This window comes from Triturus cristatus, chromosome 6, assembly GCF_964204655.1.
Source record: "Triturus cristatus chromosome 6, aTriCri1.1, whole genome shotgun sequence".
In the NCBI taxonomy this organism is placed as follows: domain Eukaryota; kingdom Metazoa; phylum Chordata; class Amphibia; order Caudata; family Salamandridae; genus Triturus; species Triturus cristatus.
Window position 1 is genome coordinate 31,828,344 of NC_140589.1, and position 17,828 is coordinate 31,846,171.

At 41.2% G+C, this 17,828-nt stretch overlaps 1 protein-coding gene across 2 annotated transcripts in view; it reads right to left on the reverse strand.

The window, feature by feature from the left end:
* LOC146813693 (solute carrier family 22 member 7-like) overlaps positions 1-17,828 on the reverse strand; it is a 333,280-nt gene that overhangs the window by 213,351 nt on the left and 102,101 nt on the right. For both annotated transcript variants that reach the window (XM_085610181.1, XM_085610182.1), the window contains exon 3: positions 12,340-12,443. In XM_085610181.1, the coding sequence (XP_085466307.1) occupies positions 12,340-12,443 (104 nt within the window). The remainder of the gene's footprint in view (positions 1-12,339; positions 12,444-17,828) is intronic.

Sequence of the window (17,828 nt, forward strand, 5' to 3'; positions counted from 1 at the left end):
TGAAATATTTCCTCTAGATCAGTGCGACTTCATAGGTTATACAGATGGTTCTGCCCAGCCCACACTTGAAGCAAAACACCAATACTCCACCGCTTGTGCAGTGGAAACGGGTAAAATGAGGGATGACGTTTTTCAACCTTTAAAAACATTTACGCAGTAACTAGGTTTTTGCATAGCACAGCTGGTTGAACTGAAAGATCTAATTCTGGCATTAGAGAACACTGATCCAGAATTACCCACACTTATAGTGAGTGATTCACATTATTGTGTCCAGTCTTATAATGAGTATTTACCCTATCAGAGCTGAAATAGATTCAGAGACTTCCAAAGGTATACTATCAAGTACAAGCTGCTTTGAGAAAACACTTGGTACACTGCACGGCTCACTCAAAAGGGAGTATCTCAGCGCTTTGCTATTCAGGACAGAGTGCACATTTTAGGATATCCACTTTTTTAACAACTTCTTGAATGGCAACAATGTAGAACAGGTACGAATGTGGAGAGGCAGTTTGTTCCAGTGGAATGGGACAAAATAAGAAAAGTATCTGACACCATATCTGGAGGTACAAATACGTGGAATCTTAAAAAGGTATTTTTTTGTAGCCTTTAGCAGTCCAGTGGGCTAATAGTGATGGAGTCTGGAGTGCAGATATGCAGGAACGGTTTTATTTAGTGCCTTCTGGGTCAGGCAGCATAGTTTAAAGATTGCCCATTTTCAAATGGGAAGTCAATGCAAGGTTTTCAGAATAGGAGTGACGGAAGACCAAGGGGGGGGGCAGGTTTCAAACAAGCTGAGCAGCTGTATTCTGCTCATCTTGCAGTTTGGGCAACAAGGTGTCATTTGCTGCCACTACTAGTGCATTCTCATAGTCTAGGTGACTGGTGATTAATGCCTGGACTATAGACTTCTTAGAGTTGGGTTGGAGCCGCAGAAAAACTTTCCATAAAAACTGTATTGTGGCACAGCAGGTACCACAGGCAGTATTGACGTGGTCTTTCATGGATACGGTTTGGTTGATCTTTATACCAAGATTTTTTACCACCTGTTTAGGGATGGGGGCTGGGCCGAATTCTTTTGGCCACTGCTCCACCGATTAAAGCTCCTATGATTTACCAAAATGCATGAACTCAGTTTTCTCGCCATTTAGTTAGAGAAAGTTGTTAGTCACCCAATCAGCAATTTCCCTCATTCAGCTTGAAATCTAAGAATTCACTTTTACTGGATCTGACCCAAAGGATTGAGGAGATGGGTATCATCAGCATAAGATACAACCTCAAATCCACTTGATCTCACTATTTGTGCGAACTTGCTATATAGATATTAAATAGTGTTGGGCTCAGGCAGAAACCCTGTGGGACTCCTTTACTGATTGCCATTGTTCTTGATTTGAAGGAGTCTTAACAGATGGTTTGGTTTCGACTGTCCAAGAAATCCATTAGCGAATGTTGCACACTACCTTATACTGCTACCTCATGAAGTCTGTGGATTAACAATTTAGTGCAAGGCTGTATCAAAGTCCAAAGATAGATTCAGAAATACGAACATAACTGGGGTACCTGTATTTAGTGATAATCTGATGGTATCAGTGACTGCCACTAGAGTGATATCTGTGGTGTGAAACACTCTGAAACCTGATTATGAAGGTCTGAGATCGGACGTCACCAGCTGTTTGTTGATATAGATTTTTAGAATTTGCCTAGCAGAGGGAGCAAAGAAATCATCTTCTTTTTAACCCACGGTCAAAAAACAAAATCTGCGTCAACATATACAATATGCAAGACCTTAGATACATTATAGAAACATGGCTCAGGGAAGACTCTGCTCCCTCATTCCACAAAGTTCTCCCACCTGAATATATGGATATTGGTAAAATAGTAGGCCTAGCAATTATCCATAGAAAAGCACACAAAAAATAACTCAATCAAAACTTCAGTGACAGTAAATCCTTTTTGGTAAGATGTCACCAGTTCTAGCTTGTTCCTTTTTCCTGATGAATAGACCACCACTACCATAATGTAAAGAGCTATTTAAGATTGTATCCGACCTCTCTAACCCGGATAGAGTCACTCTCCCTGTCATACCTACCCAAGACCTGTGCGACTCTCTGTGAATAAGATCAAGGCTATCAAAAATAGTATTCCCCATGCCCTTCACACAATAATCCATCATTAGGCGAGGGGAATAGTCAAATGATCACTTGCTTCCCTAATGTAGAGCAAGAGGACCTAGTCTAACTATTGACAAAAGTCAAGTCAGGTTCACAAATGATATCTGTTATTTCTTAATCAATCCATTAATTTGGGGGTGGTCCCTAGGTCTTTTAAAAAATCTATTATTCCACCAATCTTAAAGAAAGCTGGAGCAGATCCCACATATATATGAAAAATGTCCAGCCTATCTCTCTCTTACCATATTTGGTAAAATTACTTGAGGCACATGTAGCCCACCATCTATGTTTATTTATCGAAGAGTCAGGGTTCCTGGACCCGGGTCAAGCTGGTTTTTGGCCGGTACACTCTACAGAAGCAGTGATCATGTCTGTCATTGATGACATGTGTAAAGAAGTAGACAATGGCTACACTCAAGCCTTGGTACTACTGGACCTGTCTGCGGCTTTTGACACGGTTGACCACGTCATCTTGGCTGACCGGGTCAGGGCCGCAGGTTTTGAGACTCAGCATTGAACTGGCTTATCTCCTTTCTGAGAGATAGATCCCAATCAGTCAGCTTAGCCCCCTTTCTCTTCAACAGAGGTACAACTGAATTGTGGGGTACCTCAAGGCTCCTCGCTGTCTCCTCACCTCTTTAACATCTATGTTTTCCCCTTGATTAATGCCCTCAAAAAATTAGAAAATCTACATCTTTAACTATGCGGACGACATGCAGCTGTTACTCACGATTAACGATCACCCACAACTTGACAGCAATTTCAGGATCTTATGCTGTTCATCCGGGACTGGTGTTGTAGCTCAACAACTGGATAAACAGCAACCATCTGAAGTTGAACTCTGACAAAACAGAGATAATCATCACACTAGCAAGATGGGTCCCCACCACGCTCAAAAGCGGTAAAAAGCTTGGGAGTAATTATCGATGAGGAGCTATCCTTTAAGCAGCAGGTAAGCGCAGTGACCTCAGCTAGCTTCTGCCAGCTCTGATGCATAAAAAAACTCTCACTAGGGAGGCCTTGTCCCAAGTAATTATAGCTTTAGTTATGTCCAGAATTGATTACGCTAACTCGCTCTACCGGTATCTTTCCAAATTTCTTTTGCATAGGCTCCAGCTAATCCAAACTTAGGCCTTCCAGCTGATATACAATCTGCCCAAACATGGCCACATCTCCCAGGTGACTATGGACCTTCATTGGTTACCAGTCTCACAGAGGACAATGATTAAAGCATCTTGTATGGTCTTCAAGGCCATCTATTGAATTGCCCTGCATTTGTGAAATCTCGGATTATAAAATACTGCCCCACTAGAGCACTGAGATCGAGCCACCTTCACTATCTGGTGATCCCCTCATGTAAAAAAACAAAGGACTGGAGGGCGTAGGTTCGCCATCATCGCCCCTCGAGCATGGAATAGCTTGCCCCTGGACCTCAGGACCACTTCTGATCTTACTAGATTTAGAAAACTCCTGAAGACAGGGCTTTTTGGACAGGTTTGCCAATAAGTGGGGAGGACGGCCGATCAGATACCTAGCACCAAGAGACTGTCTGGTGAATGTGCACTTTTGAAATGGACAGTAACATTACAATTCATAACCACCTAGCAAAGCAAACTTTCAAGATTTCTCACTAGAAACAGTGACCAAGACTTTGTTTTACCACCCAAACCTGTACATTCTAGGAGACTTCAACATCTATTTTGAAAAGAAAAAATACGCAATTGCATCTAACGATAAGGTCTCCAACAAAATGTTTTGGGCCTAACTCATTGCACGAAACACACACTGAATTTCATATCAGTCCCGCGTGGGACATGTAACAGTGACCACAATACCCCAGTAGTCTTGAGTGACCACAAAGTTGTTAACTTTAGGTTCAGCATAGCCATCAATAACAACACTTCAGAAACTACTAGACCCACCAATGGTAAATGCACATACCAACATTTGACAAAATAGACCTCAAAACACTCAAATCCCAGCACAAAAGAACCAAAATAAATATATGACATTAAGACATGCAGTGCCTTCTCCACTGAACAGGCCTACCAGGCACTGATAATGACCATATCCATGGTTAACAACAACAAGAGAACCACATAGATTAATGAAAAGATAAAAAGAATGGGAATACAACTTAGCATTCTACAATGCAAGCGGAGGGCATTAAGGGACAACAAAGACAACTTCATATTATGCCAGTATAACAGAGCCTACAAACAGCCATATGAACCACATCAATAAACATTACTGTGCAGATAATTGAAGAGGATTACCCATATAGTGCACTTCTCCAGATTCTACCAGAATTCCACAATCCAGAGTTCTAAAATGATTAAACCCAACTATTGGAGACCTTTTGTGACAAAATCTCCATGGAATTGATCTGAAAGATTGAAAAGAAAGAATATTACCTAATGATAACATATCTAACACTCCCCCTATACATGACTCATATGCTGTACAAGAAAACTAAGTTCACAGCATTTTCATCGCAGCCAGACAATTGCGATCTCTTCAGACTCAGCACGTCTAAAAATCTTTAAAGATATCCTTTATACAACCTGCACAGGGGTGGTTACCTGAAGCCTACTCAACAAGTACTTGGAGTCTGGTGCTTTCCCACCTGAGTTAAAGAACCTTGAACATCAGACTACAGCTCAAGAAGGAGAAACTTAACCCATTGAAACCAGCAAACCAATATCAATTGGCCATACCTAGATAAAATGTTTGAAAGAACGCCCAGTTTTTTTTGATTACTGAGGAAAAAGATAATGTCAGGCCAACAATCTGTATTCAGACTGGGTAGAGGCACCCCCCATGTATCTATTGGGGATGTCCCAAACCTTACAGATGACAGAGTGGCCACCCTATTGCTTCTGGACCTATACACCATGATTTGAAGCATTCATGAGCATTAACAGTTGAGAAGAGAGGTGAAAACATGGCTGCCAACATAACAACACTATTCTCTAACCCTGAGATAGAACCTTGAACAATAAACATTTCTCAATGCAATCTATAATCCACAGATATACAACAGTCTGACCAGCACGCTCTCCTCATTTTCGCAAACACTCTTACAACTTTCTGTGTCCATAAATGACTGATCTGTGTCTAGTTTGGGTATTACATGGTAACCTAAATTCATACATAACCTTCCTGGGCCTCACTAGTAGAATTAATGGTACCTTCTATTGGTCGGCTCATTTATACTCATGCAAGAGCGAACCACCACGGGTTATAGCTCTCATCTAGTCCTGTACCAATGCACAGCAACAAACCACTAGGCTCAATTGAAATTTCTATTAATGTGGCATTATCTCACTTAATTTTGGCAATTTCATTGTAAGCTTCTTTCTTAAAATTCCTGACATTATGCAATTACACCAATTTGGTGGAAAAAATGTAGCACAAGTGCACAGGAACAATGCGAGTAAACAGGGTTCAAGTGGCTGGTGTTTGCCACACTTATGTTTTTTCCAGGAAAGTAGCAAGCAATGTGTCCAAAATGGCAGTATTGCATTGCCGTTATTAAAGGAGAATTTTGAATAATCTTCCTGAAATTTCCCATACTCACACATATGCAAATTACACTAGTTTGACACATCTATACAAGCCAATCATCTTCACCTGAACAAGCAAGGATTAATCAAATACTGGAGGACTTTAATGTAGGCCACCACTGCATGTCTGCATATCTCAACTAACTACATATTATGACGATTTGCTTGAAATCTCAAAATGAAAATCATAAAAGGGATCATTATAGCTAAATCCATTCAAGATGATCTGCTGACCATCTCTGCCTCCAACCCATCCCTGCTGTAAGCATAAACATAAACAGAACAATATAGTGCAGTATAAATTGTGGCCTATCTGTCATACTTCGAAATCCAGCCCTCTACATAAAATGAAACACAAACCACCTCTCAGTGGTTATCACACATGACACAGAAAGTATTCCCAAATTGGAGCAAAAGAAAGACAGCACCCTTGTAACCATATATCCTATATGGTGTAGCCAGATTCCTATGTAGGCAAGGTCATCAGTGCTTTCCACATGGGGTGGGCTTAATTCTGGTTTATTCTGTGTTGTGTAATCACACAGAATTACCTAAGAATTCTGTGAGATTACACTTGAATTACACAAGAAAAGTAATTCTGCATTTACTGCAATTTTCTTAATGCCAAATGCACCTTTCCATCCAAAATGGACATGAGGGTACATTTTACGCAAAGAAACAGTGCTAAATGCAGCAGAACACACATATTAACTGCAAGCGGTCTCTTGTGATAGCTAAATGTACTCTTGCAGTATGATTTTTCCCCCAAATTATTCTCAATTATGCAAGGAGGGGTAGTCAATCAATTATTGATAACTACATCAAAGAGAAATGCAGAATTACCGAAATTACTCCAACTACTCTAGTATAATCGAAATTCTGTCCTGGCCGAGAAGTAACTACAGTTACAATATAATGCAATATTTGTGTTTCATTTTTAGCAGATTCCGTGTACTAAAGTGGCCTACTGACTACATGAGTGAAATTTCATTTTTTTGTAATTTTTGTTGATTACTTGCATTTGTTTCACACACAAAGGGAAACTGGAGCTTAATGACAAGATTTTTAAAGAACGTCTGAGACCTGATCAATAAAAAAAAGAATCTGCAGTTTTGCTGCATAAATAGTGTGTAGGTGCTGTGTGTTAATGTTTTGTTGCCATGTGGTTTTTGTGATCAGAATCACTCCAAAAAAGCATAACGGTTTAATATAGTTGGTGCTGCCAAAATATCCTCCACTTCCCAAGGCCATTTTTGTCATGTGGCTTGCCTTTTGTCTGCATTTGTGCCCCTTCAAAGCATACATTCATTTGTGTTTTCATTACCATAGCCTTAGACAAATGTGTAAGAGAATTCACACACTTTGAGCCGTATTTATCAATATTTCACACAGTGGAGCACGCCACCTTCCTGCACTGCGTGAAAAAGCAGGAATGTGCTGTATTTAACATTATACAGCACATTCATATCCTTTTCTTGTGATTTGTGATGAAAGGGACACCTTCCTACACACAAATAATTCTCAGAGGCATTTTCCTCTTTTAATGTGTGCTGAATGCAGACACAAAGAAAGAGGAAAACAAAAGGAGAAATAAAGATATTTTTCCTTGTTGCAGCTCACCTAGGGAGGCGTAGCATTTTGACACAGTAATGGTAAATCTGAGAATCTGGCAAAAGACATGGGTGGAATTGGTGGATGCGTGAGAAGACCCATGCTCCACACATGGAACGCCCTGGGGCAGAGTAACACAACACAGTGATTTGCACTGGGCCCTGCGCATCTTGTTAAATCGGATTTAGTAGTTTTGTTGAGTTTGCATCCCATGACCCTTTTGGTCACACCTTACATCACAAATCACAAGGCTCATCTTTCTCATAATAATATTGATAACGATATTTAAGAATTGAGTGAGAGACTGTCGTGAAGATCAAATCTTCAGGCATTCCAAAGAAAGCACTCACACCACAACAGTTTGTGTCAAAGTCCCACACACGATATACTGATTCTGGCTGCTACTAGCTATCTGCTTCTTGAAATAACAGCAAAGCACCTAAACAACATAAACAAAGATAGGTTTTGCTTTTCTGAGTAGCTGACAGACATTGAAATATGAGTAAGTATGTTTGTTGTGGGCCTTTTGGAAAATTGCCTATTTTGCACAAAATGTTGGTGCTAAAGTAAATAGTGCAAGACAAAAAAAAAAGGTTTTCAACATATATGTACTGTGAGAAGGTGGTTCTGACTATTTATTGTGCCTTGATTTTTCACTTTTTGATCACAGTGGTTCTTGCCTTTTACTGTGGGGGAGCCTCATATCCTGTGACTCACCCACGTAAACCTCATGGTAAAATGGACTGCACATGTTTACCATCAGTGTCCACCTTTTAATATAAGGCCACTGTGATGCACAAAGGATAAGAAGCTCTTGGCTATCTACACATGAACACGTGGGCACATGTGTGAGTGCTGCATTTGGGAGACTCCTGTTGTGAACAGCCCAGGAACTGCACGTAGGCAGCTTAGCACAGAAGGGACTATGCAGAGTTGGTTGGTGACCTGGGATAGACCTTATAATGTGGGTGTACACATGTAGGGAAACTCTGTGTGCTTTACTGTCTTGACTGTAGTGACTCTCCATTATACTCCTATGGGAAAGGCTGCCTTAGGGCATAGCTCCAGTTCCCCGGGGTCCACATACTTCAGCGTTGCACCAATATACACTGTACTCCTCATGAAAAGAGCAATACTCTGAAGTCACAAGGCAGATTTGTACAGCTTATGGGTAACCTACGAATGTCATATTTCTCTGACTAGGATCAGAGTCCAGGCCTTTTGTGATCCTACTGGGCTGGGTTAATTACTTTTCTCTCAAGCAAAAAAAGCTCAGCCCATCAAAGGAAGAAATTAACAGTACCTAAGTCAACTCTGAAGGAAGAAGAGATTGGGTAAACTACTCTGCATCAAGCAGCCAGCTGTCATCCTGTGCCAGGTAGAGAGCCTGCCCCAGGCCTCTCCACAAAGGAGGGAGTCCAGACCTCTAGAGCCAAACCGAGGGGGCTCCTTTGAAGATATGCTGGGGAAAAGGCCCTGGCAGAGATGTCAGCAAGATGTGGAGCTGAGTCCTCCCAGAGCACATGTGGCAAGTGACTCCTGTGTGAAGCCATTTTAAGCTATCCCAGAAGGCTGTGCAAGGATATTGGGTTAGGGGAGGTGAAGCGATGTGGTAATAAGGATAAGCCAGACGCACAGCCATGCTGGACACTCCCTCCCTCACTTAAATGGTCCCGTGCAGGGGAGAGAGCGCGATTGGATGTGTTTTTCTGCTGGACACTGGAAATGGAGGCTGATGTCATGGACAATCAGAAGGAGGAAAACCCTTGATTGTCCCATGGACTAAGGTCTCTTCCTCTGACGAACCCCAGGGCCAATGGGACACTTGCCCAGGACCAGGGGTCCTCTTAAAACCCCTGAGGACCCATTGGTGGAAAGACTGGGCTTCTGCGCAAGGGGAAGGAAGGCCCATAAGAGCAAAGTGAAAGGCTGGTACAGGAAGCTAGTGAAACAAGCTCCTAGCAATGTTTGTTACCCTTGGAGGCAAGAAAGCTGGAACACAGTGCTTCAGGTGGCTAGGACTCACCACCAGGAGCAAAAAGAGGCAAAGACCATCCAAATCGGCCCAAAGGGCCTGAGTTATGTTCAGTGGAGTTCACCGACCTTTGAACTACTTTTGTCCGGTTTTGACAGCAAATTGTGTGGGGCTCCGCTGCGGTACTAAATTTCTTTCTCCATGGTGGGCGCGTGCCCAGAGGCTACCCCCAAGAAGAAAGCCTGCAGGGAAGTGCCATTGCCCTTGCCACGCGATAAGTGGGAGGGGAACCAGGAGCCCGCCCGTGGGTCCTGTGTAGCCATGAGGGAACGTTGTTTCACTCCCCATAAAGGAAGAGAAGGGGACCAAGACCCCATCCTTGGACCTGGGGAAGAATAATGGTGAGGGGGCACCAGTGCACTCCATGGCAAGTGTAGGAAAGGGGTCAAGGACCCCAGCCTCGAGCCCCAAAAAGAGTCGTGAACGAGGGAACACTGTCATGCTCCCTCGCAAAGGTGAGAGGGGGCTAAAGACACTGTCCCTGGGACCAGAGCAAAGAAGGTGGAGTGCGACCACCCTCGCCCGCATGACCAGCAAGGCCGGAAGTCTAGCACACATCTGCCTTCAGGAGTGGGCAGACCAGAGTGAACAGCCAGCTCTCACAGCAGCCAGCGAGTATGCTGGTGTTGTGGGGAGCTAGCAAGAGCTGCTGGGGAAGCCCCTTTGCAATATTACAAGATATACGTGGTGTGGGACCAGGAAACCCAAGAATAGGAAAAAATGGTGCAAGGCTGCTGAAAGAAATATTGAAGAAGCTCCCCCCGGAGCAGCAGGAGAGCCATTGCTCTAAAATGCTCCTAAAGTACAAGGATCAGTCCATAACGCCCTACGGGGACTGGCCATATTTTGTCATTGGACACACTTGTTTTGGCTTTGCGGTGACCCCAGGAGAGCAGGGTCACCACAAAAATGGCACAAACATTTGGGAAGAGCTGCAGGAGCAGCTCAGAATCCCCCAAAATAATTCCGTAGTCCCCACCCTAAGTTGGGTGGGACTCTGCATTAATAACTCCCACCTCCCCTGATTGCCTTGGTTGTTCAAGTATTCCTCAGGATAGAACATTTGTTCTACAACTGGGAATGCTGCAGTGTTTGGGACCTAACATGTTACAATTTGAGTGTTGATATTGAGATTGAGAAGCATTCTTTAGGGGTGAAAGGTGGTATTTGTACCTTGGTGTAATTACAACAGAGATGTCCTTTAGGGATTGTATTTATCCTGCAGTATTTTATGTTGAATGTGTATAAAAGTGACATTGCAAACACACTCTAGGGGGGAATGATAATAGTTGCAAGGTGATGTAATTATAAATGTGTTGCCCTTTAAGGTCTGTGATTAAATTGCATTATTGATGTAACAGCTATGATGAGTGCACAGCTCTCCCAGTCATGCTTAGACATTTACTTTTGCTAATGCTTTATTTAAGTAATGAGACTACCAGCACTCTTGATAGATGTTTGCATGCTTTATTGACAGCATTAAGTGCCCTCAGTCATGGTTATATGTAATTATTTCATTTATTCCTACGATTAAATGCTTGTTGAAATAATGAGGTTGATTGCCACTGACTTTGGTGTCAATATTAAGTGTTCTCACTCCAAGTTATGTTAAACCCTTGCACTCAGGGGCACATTAATGTTTAGGCATGTGAGTCAAGATACTCGACCACCCCTATGGGGAAGGGCGAGAATGTTTGCACAATGTAATCAAAAAGTATTTCCATCAGCCTGTGTATATTTGTAAATTGCTGCCTAGTATTGAGTAGTGCGTGTGTAATATATGTATTTTTCCTTTTTTGATAGAAAAAGCACAGTCCGGGCAATTATTCATTGAGTGTTATTACTGCACATCTGTGAATGGTGATTACTAGCCCACACCACCTCCCTTGAGTACGCCTTGGACTGCTCTGCTTCACTAACCTGTGAGTGCTAAGCACTACAGTGGGGTGTTCGGTTCCCAGTGAAGGACAAATGCAGACCCATTAGTTGTGCAGGCACACAGCTAATGGCTCATTTCTTAGCGTGTACTTTAAAGAGTGCCTTGCCATCTACTGGGAGGGTACGCTGCCAATTTTGATCATTTGTACATGTATTACCTTTATTTTCTTGACCATAATATTTATTTCTTTGACAAACGTTAAACACTTTAACAGTGTCTGGTTTCTGTCTTGCCCACATTGGTGTTGGATGCTGCTCCTTTGTGGGTGGTCCACTTGTCATACCTAGAAGATAAAACCCCTTGACATTAATCTGGGCACTGGAGAAAGCATTTCTCCTCTGCCAAGTGTCACTGTTTTGATCCACCTTGTGCTGCTGGATCTGCGGCCCTGTCTGCCTTCCTCTGGCACTGGTTCTGACTCTGTGAGTCCACAGACCTCAGTGTCTGAGGAAGGGAGTCACCTGAACTCAGCATTAGTGGGCCTCTAAGGTCTCCACTGCAGATGGCCTTATTAGCTACCCTCAGATGGTGCCAACACAATATCTTTTAAGTTGGATATCCCTGATCACCTAGGGATAGGAATTCCCCTTCCTTACTATTTTAGTGGTGGTGCAGGAGCCCTCAGTTATTAAATGGCCCTGCAGCTCAACACATGATGCTGCTTCTCTTCCACCATCTTGAATGCTTCTTAAGCCTGAATCACCCCAAGAACCTGGAGAATGGAATCTGAATCAACAAACCATCAATTTAGTGCACCTGGAACATCAAAAGCATGGTGAAAGGTTAGCAGTGAAACGGTGGGACAACTGTCCCGTCATTGATTACATTCTGTAAACCACCATCAGCCCTGGTCCACCCTGTGGGAAGATATTGTCTACTTTAACACTTCTAACCAAGACAAAAATGCCTTGAACAGAGACCGCCATACAGTACACACAGAATACAGTCATGAGCAAGTATTCAACCACATGCAGAAACATGCATACTCATTAAACGAAGAATGGATACATGATACTGTACCTATCAGACAGGTCACCAATCAAAATGGATCCCACCGTGACCCCGATGAAGAAGAAGGTGGCTGAGGCCTGATTGAGCCATTTCCACTCACACACCAGGTCCCACTGAAAGAGAAAGGAGCCAGGGTCAGAGATAGATTTCTCTTCTACAGTTGATTCTCTCTGATGCTCTTTCCAATACATTAGATATGAATATACATGATTTCCATATCTTCATGCACAAGAGCAGGTGTTGTGTATTGTACCATCTTGGATTGGGTATCCATGAACAGACAGTCCAGACTCTCACACACTAAAGCAGAAGAGGCCTGGTACCACATTTCATATATAAGTATCACTGGGACTATTTATTGGATTCACAAGCACTCCGGGTATTGACAGTGATATCTGCCTAGTGTTATTCTGCAGCTCTCTTCTCAGTCAGGCCTTTGAAGACAGGGGGATTCTTCAACTCCTAGAGTAAAACTAATTTTATTGGCCCAGGTCTAGAGTACAATACTTGTGCAATTCACGGTCTAGTCAGGAGAGTGTCTAGAGGCCTTTGATGCTTGAGATTACACACAAAACCCATTAAGAAAGGAAATCCATAAATTTGGCTGCTGATAAAACTTTAGCTCCCAACCCAGCTTTCCTCACTTAAACTTAACTTCCACCCTCTCCATAACTTCTTTCTAACATTGTAGATTTTGTGACTCTACTATAACTCATTGTATGATGTACAATCTTAATAATTGAGTCCATAAAAAAAAAATATTCAGATTTCTGAGAAAGAAGAAACACTTTTAAGAAAACAATACAAATCACACATCAATATCACAGTCTGACATTAGAGGAGCATGTTGTTAAAACCCAGGTTTACACCACCCAACAACAGACCAACTGCTAATGGCCTCTTACAACATGCTTATACCTTCAAACACAAGAAAAATCTTAGGTAATCAACATTTCAATTCTATGTCACACCCAGCTACGTCTTTGCACCATCAAATGAACTCTTAAACTCTCATCAATGGGCTTACTCAGTCTCTTCTGAACTTCTCATTTACACCTTCCATACCTCATGGAGGAAGCTTGAATTAAGTTTTAGTGAGATCAGTAGCGGTGGAAGCTAATGGCACGTTAGTGTATTTTTTTGTGAATTTCCTATCATTTTAGGTTTTGTGATGTAGTTACACATATAACCCTATCAGCCTTAACTTCCCCTTAACTTCAGTTTTTCTATAAAATATATAGGGCCCGATTCACAGAACTAACTTAAGACAAAATCCTAAACTTACTACCATTTTGGTATTCACAGAAGGCACTTACTCATTTTGGTATTCACAGAAGGCACTTACTCATTTCGGTATTCACAGAAGTTAGGAGTCCTAACTTTAGGACTCCTAAATGCCTTCTGTGAATACCGAAAGTCTTAAAATTAGGATTTTTCTCAGTTTAGTAGTAGTATAGTTAGGACTCCTAAATGCCTTCTGTGAATACCGAAAGTCTTAAAATTAGGATTTTTCTCAATTTAGTAGTCCTAAATCTAAATTTAGGACTACTAAATTGAGAAAAATCCTAATTTTAAGACTTTCGGTATTCACAGAAGGCATTTAGGAGTCCTAAAGTTAGGACTCCTAACTTCTGTGAATACCGAAATGAGTAAGTGCCTTCTGTGAATACCAAAATGGTAGTAAGTTTAGGATTTTGTCTTAAGTTAGTTCTGTGAATCGGGCCCACTGAGTATTAAACCGGTAGCCATGCAGTGCAGTTCTGTGTTGCCATTGAGGATTTTTGATGACATCATAAACCACAAGAAAGAATGCAGAGAGGTTTTTAAATATCACCAGAATACAAGTTTACTCAGTGGAGTGCCTTTGCTTGGTTTGGGGGAAATCTGCTCAGTAGAGAAGGTTTAACTCATGGAGATATCGTGACAGCTGAAAGGGTTTTTTCTCTATCCACCCACAGCTTTAGCATTATTTGATAAAAATGTGTACAAATGTTTTCCTATGCTTATCATGTTTACCCTGCTCTTGGAATTTCAGATGTGTGCAGATGCATCAAGAAGGGAGCATTTATAAATGGGGTGGCAAAAATGTGTTCATTTGCTTATAACTAGGGCGCCCTTTGATAAACTCAAACGAGTTTTGACAAACATTTAGCAAGGTTAGTTTTCTGGGGTTTAGCATGTTTTTTGTGGATCTATCAAGGGGACAAAATATTGCTAAAAAGGGGGCAGGAGTGTTTTCAAGTTCTAATAGCTTTGGTGCTATAACAAATCTTCATGAGTATTTTAGCTAGTTAAGTGCTGGGGACTCCGGTTTCTGGAGATTCAGTAAGAGAGAAGTGGACAACATTTAAAGCGCATATAGGAAATCTACCCTTTTCTGAGAAATAAGCTCAACTTTTTCTGGACCCTAATTTGCAGACTTTAGACCTCTCTGCAGTATACCCCTGCTAACCAGGTGTAAATTGCCTGTGCTCTCCCTTTAAACATGGCAGATTGGCTTATTCCTGATTGGAATTCCTCTATGCCGGTATCACCCAGAAACAGCCAAAGAAACTACAGAACATTCAAAACGCCACAGCCAGATTTGTCCTCGATTTCTCCCGCTGTCCTCTCCGTCAGCATCGGGACCTCTGATCAATGGTTCGGGAAGAAGAGGCATCATTATTGCCTCTAATATTGTTTGCATTTAATTTATATATATATGTAAAGTCTCCTGTTTGGTGAAACACGGTCATCAAAAGATCCATCATTTTTCACCCTTTACAGCGGTAAACCATAGGTGATGTGATTTTGAATAGGGAAATTACCAGGTAATTACCGCTGGATCAGTTTTTGGTGGTGCAGATCGGAGCTTCCGAATCCCCTCTACTTCCACGGACGGAGTGATCTTGCAGTCACGCGCACACACACACATCACACGCTGATGGGGCCCATTACACCAACATTCATCCTACCACTCTATCCGTGCCATGTATAAGGAGAAACACTTGCTCAATTCTCAGTACCTAACCAATCTGCATATACCCTGAGGTTGATGCGATCAACTGATTGCTCTAAATCTGGTAAAAACAATTCAAACACTATGCATTTCCAATAAATCATGACAATAAAATAACCACCCGACACAGTAATTCAAACAAAAAATAGTTTATCTAAAATTAATTTGTAAGAAAAGCCAAATTTAAATGCAAAGTCATTTCTTCTCATATTTACCTATTCTGGCTAAAAGTCGTTTTCTAAGTCAGAACTGGTACTCAGCAAAAAGTTAAAGTTTCTAGCCGTCATGTAGAGTCACCGTCCTCTCTGTCAGCATCGGGACCTCTGATCAATGGTTCGGGAAGAAGTGGCACTAGACCTCTCTAGTCTACTTATATTTATACTAAAATTTTACATTCAAGGGTTACAAACAGAACATTAAAACATCCGTTGAGCAGGAAAAGCTGTCGTCTGGTTACATTTAGGAATTTTCCCATAACTTCAAATTCGGAATAAAAAGTCAAATGTCCATAGTTAATTCGTTACTTCTACGGATGTCTCTTTTGGATGAGAAAGTATCATCTTGTGAGACCACTAAAAGTTCATCTAGTTGGATTATTCATTTGTAACAAATGTGGGTTTTCAGGGGCCATTGGCAATCGTCCCAGATTTGTCGTCATGTTCATGGCTTGTCAGTTCAAGGTGAGGACAGGGTCGCAGTCCGCGCAAAGCCTCTTTTCATTTTACATCTACTCGAATGCAGGCTGCAGATGGTAGCCATCTTTCAGCAGGCCACAATTGTCAACTTAAGAGCAAAGGAATCACAAAACATAATTACTGCACAGAAATGATGATACAGTGTTATTCCCTTGCTAATACCCTTATGTATATGTATTTATCTAGCTATTTGCGACATCAAAAGCCATTAATGCATATTAATTGAAGCGCAAAACATCACATAAGCAACATCTATTCGGTCAATTTGCTCACCAACTTAGTTCACTTATTATTTTAGCCATGCAATTGCAATCCCACGTGTAATTCTTCTGTTAATAAGGTTGGTTTAGACAAATACGACAAACTTTTAGTAGTTACTAATTAATCAGTAGTATTTTTAATAATGACATACATATATTTGGGTTTATAATAAAAACCCTGCTCCATCAATCCCGCCTTTGGTGATATCTTATCACCACAAAAATCAAAAAGCAAAAATCAATTTTTATTTCCCCTTTTTAAGAAATTCGAAATGTGTTCTTGTTCATTTTTCAAACCCTTGTTTCCATTTCATCTTCTTTCTTAGTTTCTATATACATACTTTCCCTAAGTTCTTCTAATTCTATTTCTTGTGGATCTCTTTCTGATTTCTTTTGTCTCTTTTTAACATTTTCTCGTATTATTTTCTTTTTATTTCTTCTGTATCTACAACACAGACACCCTAATCTAAGAATTAATAATGCTACAATTACACACGTTAATGGAAATAATACTTTACCAAATATGGTACTACCTATTTTAGCAATAAAGTTCTTAATAGCAATCATCTTATTAGCCATTTTAGTCCAGATACTTTCAGCTTCCAGTTGTACTAATTCTTCATGCAAATCAGTAATATTTTTGATATAGATCTTTAGATCTTTGCTTTCGTCTGGAATGTAAGTGCAACAATGTTGAACTTTCAGCATTCCACAGACTCCACCCTCTTTTGCCAATAGAATGCCAAGGGCAAGTCGATTTTGCATTGCCATAGCGCGTAAAGCAGCCATTTCCGTATTTACCAAAAGAAAACCTCCAGAGGTGCTTGATGACAAACGATCTACCACTGTTGACAGTTTCCGAATGCCAAATGCATTTAATGAAATTCCCACTGCTGGTATCAAAGCTCCAAAAATATCTCCTACAATTTCTGTCCATGTTTCTCTTTTATAGCGTGTTAATGGATTAGTTTGTTCAGCATTGTCTACTCTATCCATGTGAAAAATCTTTGGAAAGACCAGACATGTGCCATACCAATGGTCGGGCAACCTATAATAAGCCTTGTTCCCACAAATATAATACACTCCCGGGAAAACTGGATCTTCTTCTCCTCTAAAACCCCATCCGGTTGCAATAAAGTATGTATCATGGCACTCACTAGTCCCTATGAAATAATAATCATACTGGGATTTATTCCTGGTAATGCATAATTTTCCTTTCTGTGGTGTATCTATAGCCAAGGTTGGACTAGTCCCATCTTTCTATTCTTTTTCTTTCTCAATATCCCACATTGTTCCACTCATCTTATGTCCCTCAGCTTTCTTATGCATGTTCAACCTTCTTCTCTCAACCATGTCTAGAAATGTTTTCTCTTCTTCCTGCAAACTGCAAGTTAAATTATAGGCCTGGGCCAAAATTCCGTTCCGTTCGCGGAAGTTGCGATATTTTGGCATTCTCGCGTTCCGCGGAAAGCGCGAAAATGTCAAAATTTCCGCATTCCGCAGCTTAGCGATAATTTTTTTCTTGCTCGCGCTGTAAAACAATAC